The 3,401-nt window shown below is 49.8% G+C and overlaps 1 protein-coding gene across 1 annotated transcript in view; it reads left to right on the forward strand.

The window, feature by feature from the left end:
* The window catches only part of EEF1G (eukaryotic translation elongation factor 1 gamma), a gene marked incomplete in the record, with an annotated part of 24,083 nt that extends 21,577 nt beyond the window's left edge, over nucleotides 1-2,506 (forward strand). The window contains 1 exon segment of the mRNA XM_015825340.1: nucleotides 2,169-2,506. Within this exon segment, the coding sequence (XP_015680826.1) occupies nucleotides 2,169-2,327 (159 nt within the window).
* Nucleotides 2,507-3,401: the final 895 nt, after the last annotated feature.

Consider the following 3,401-nt stretch of genomic DNA (forward strand, 5'->3'; position numbering starts at 1 on the left):
AGAAGCGCCGATGAGCTGGAATGTTGCAGCCTCTCCAGGGTCTTGTGATTTACATTCAGATGCTTGGCAACCGATTCATATTTATGACGGTCACAGTGTCCCAGGGTCCTGTGAAGTGACCCAAACCTGCTGCAACCACCCAGCAGACGGGGGGAATAAAAACCAAACACCCCCCACCCCACCCCCACTGCCAATCCTCAACAAATGCTCACAACAATGGAAACCTCGGACAGGAGGAAGAGTGCAGCTGGGTGGGCAGGCAGGTGTCTTGCTCGGCTGTGGCTTGGGGGTCATTTTTTTCAGTGCCATTGTAACTTCGAACAGTCACTAAGCGAACTGTTGTAAGTCCAGGACTACCTGTACTTTATCACTTTTTTCCTTTTTTTTTTTGGTCATCAAGTTTTTGACCCCTTGCTAGGCGACTGGTGGTACTCAGATGTTGCCATATCCTAAAAGTGGTACAATGGGTGAAAAGGTTGAAAAGCCCTGCTCTATTCCACAGAGAGGCATTTTCAAATGTCCAAAGGGCATCCATTCCACTCACACACCGTGATGATCCTGGCTGCTCCTTCTCTTCTGCCTCTGCCCAAAAATATTGGACGTCACGCTGCTGTTGCTACTGTAATAACTTCCCCAGAGGCAGCCCTTCCGTGCCCCAGCCGGCGCCCAGGGAAGCCATTACATCTACTTTACCAGCAAGCCTATGTCCTGTGTCCTAATCCCTTCACTTCTTGGGGCCACGAGCAAAACAATGCAACGGTTTCTTAGGCCTGGGGTCGAGCTTCCTGCCTCCTAAGCCGGGATCAAACCATATTGCTCTTGAGAGCAAACATCACCGTTAACCCAGAACAATTACAGATAGTCCTCAACTTGCCATCATTCGTTTAATGACTGACGTTACAACAGCATTGGAAAAAAGTGGGTTATGGCCGTTTTGCACACTTGCGACAGTTGCAGCCTCCCCGGGGTCACGTGATCAAAATCCAGTCGCTTGGCAAATGGCTCATATTGATGACGTCCGCAGTGCCCCTGGGGTCATGCGATTCCCTTTTGCAACCTTCTGACAAACAAAGTCAGTGGGGGAAGCCAGCTTTGCTTAACAACTGCCTGGGTCATTTAAGAACTAAGTAACAGAAGGACAGAGTTGGAAGGGACCTTGGAGGTCATCTAATCCAACCCCCTGCTCAAGCAGGAGACCCTATCCCAGTGGTGGCGAACCTATGGCACGGGTGCCAGAGGTGGCACTCGGAGCCCTCTCTGTGGGCACACATGCCATTGCTCCAACCTTGCCTCCCCCTGCGACCCCCTCCTCACGAGCAGCCCCCCTGGAGGAGTCGTCCCTGAGCGTGGCCCATGCAGAGCAGCGCAGCCAAGGACATGGCAGTCAGGCAGCATAGACAAGACTCTGCCCGCATGCCCCATCGCACACAGTTGATGCTGTGGGCAGAGGGTGTGGCCGCCATGGCGCTGCTGGGCAGCCTGGGCGATCGGCGGGCCCTGGAGGCAGTGAGTGGCCCTGCGGGCAGGTGGGGTGGGGCAGGGGGTGGAGTGGGGGTAAGGCCAGTTTTTGGGCACTCGGTCTCTAAAAGGTTCGCCATCACTGCCCTATCCCATTTATACCATTTAAATTAAATTAAGCAGTGAAATCGCTTAACAACTCGCAAGGAAGGGAAAACTCTAACAGCTGTCTCACTTAGCAGTGGAAAATTTGGGCTCAATGGTGGTCATAATTCAAGGACTGCCTGTGTTTGCACCTAAGGACCTAGTGAATGCCTTCCTTGACATCATGTGGTTAGAATAGAATAGAATAGAATAGAATAGAATAGAATAGAATAGAATAGAATAGAATAGAATAGAATAGAGAACTGAAGAATAGAATAGGATAGGATAGAATAGAATAGAATAGAATAGAATAGAATAGAATAGAATAGAATAGAATAGAGCTGGAAGGGATCTTGGAGGTCTTCTAGTCCAGCCCCTTGCTCGAGCAGGAGAACCTATACCATTTCAGACAACCCCACGATTTCTGGTGGCGAGCTGTTCCACTGGTTAGCAAGCCCCAGTGTTATACTTCTGCCTTTGTGAGGGTCCTCAGCAAGACAGGGAAGGGCGCAGTCCCCTTTCTTCCCCCTCCTCACGCCCTCCTCTCCTCTCATCTTGTTCCTCAGCTGAGCCCTGACTGGCAGGTGGACTACGAATCCTACACCTGGCGGAAGGTGGACCCGGACAGCGAGGAGTGCAAGGAGCTGGTGAAGGAGTACTTCACTTGGGAAGGCGACTTCAAGCACGTCGGGAAAGCGTTCAACCAAGGCAAGATCTTCAAATGAGGCGGCCGGACGACGCCAGCCCCCCCCTCCCCCAAATACGGACACGATGAGGGACATCTCTCTGGAGCGGCTACCACCGCCGCTGTTAAGGAAGACAAAAATTTAAACAGAAGACCGACTCAGGCAGCAGGAGAGGCAGTGACATTCTAAGCTGTGCATTAAAATCCTGAGCGCATTAATTTATCCTTTATTTTATTTTCGTTTGCATCTGCTTGCCGGTGGAAAGAGGGGAGGGGCTTCGCATCCGGGCTGCAAAGTGACGGGTGGGGAGATGAAGGCGGGATTTCTGCTGTGTCTTTACAGGCTTACCACAGTTCATTTAGTGACCGTTCAAAGTTACAACTGCGGCTGTCGGCCATTTTACACAGTTATGACCTTTGCGTCCTCCCCAGGGTCACGTGATCAAAATTCAGAGGCTTGGCAACTGACTCATATTTGGGATGGCTGCAGTGTCCCGGGATCAGGTGATCCCCTTTTGTGACCTCCTTGAGAAGCAAAGTCAACGGGGAAGTAAGATTGACTTAACCACCGTGTTACTAACTTCTCTCCGTGTGGCTGTAGCTCCCTTAAGGACTTACTGTATGTGCTTTTCTACAATTTTATTTTAGTCTAAAGATTGAAATACAAAACCCCAAAGAAAAGCAATTAGACCGAGACACAACAATACTAGACCGAAATGTTAAAAAAAAAAGTGAATTAAAAAAAGGACAAAAACACACATAATCCCCCGTAGTTGAACACTGATAAATGGATTGCAACAATAATAGCTTCTCTTCCTTTTGCAAAGCAGGTCCAAAATTTAGAAGCTTGTGCATGTATTTGCAGCCAATCATGATGAGATCTGTCCTGTGAGCAAGATACGCTTATATCAGTGGTGGCGAACCTATGGCACGGGTGCCAGAGGCGGCACTCAGAGCCCTCTCTGTGGGCACATGCGCCGTCGCCCCAGTCCTAGGCCTTCAGCTGGGTTTTATAAAACCTTTTCACTTTAGGCCTCCGCCGCCGTGTGCAAAAAAAAAAAAAAAAGGTTCAATCAGTCAATTTCAACTTCTGGGGGAAAAAAAAGATCTTGCA

The sequence above is a fragment of the Protobothrops mucrosquamatus genome, unplaced genomic scaffold (assembly GCF_001527695.2).
Source record: "Protobothrops mucrosquamatus isolate PMUCROS unplaced genomic scaffold, P.Mucros_1.0 scaffold2599, whole genome shotgun sequence".
Taxonomy (NCBI): Eukaryota; Metazoa; Chordata; class Lepidosauria; order Squamata; family Viperidae; genus Protobothrops; species Protobothrops mucrosquamatus.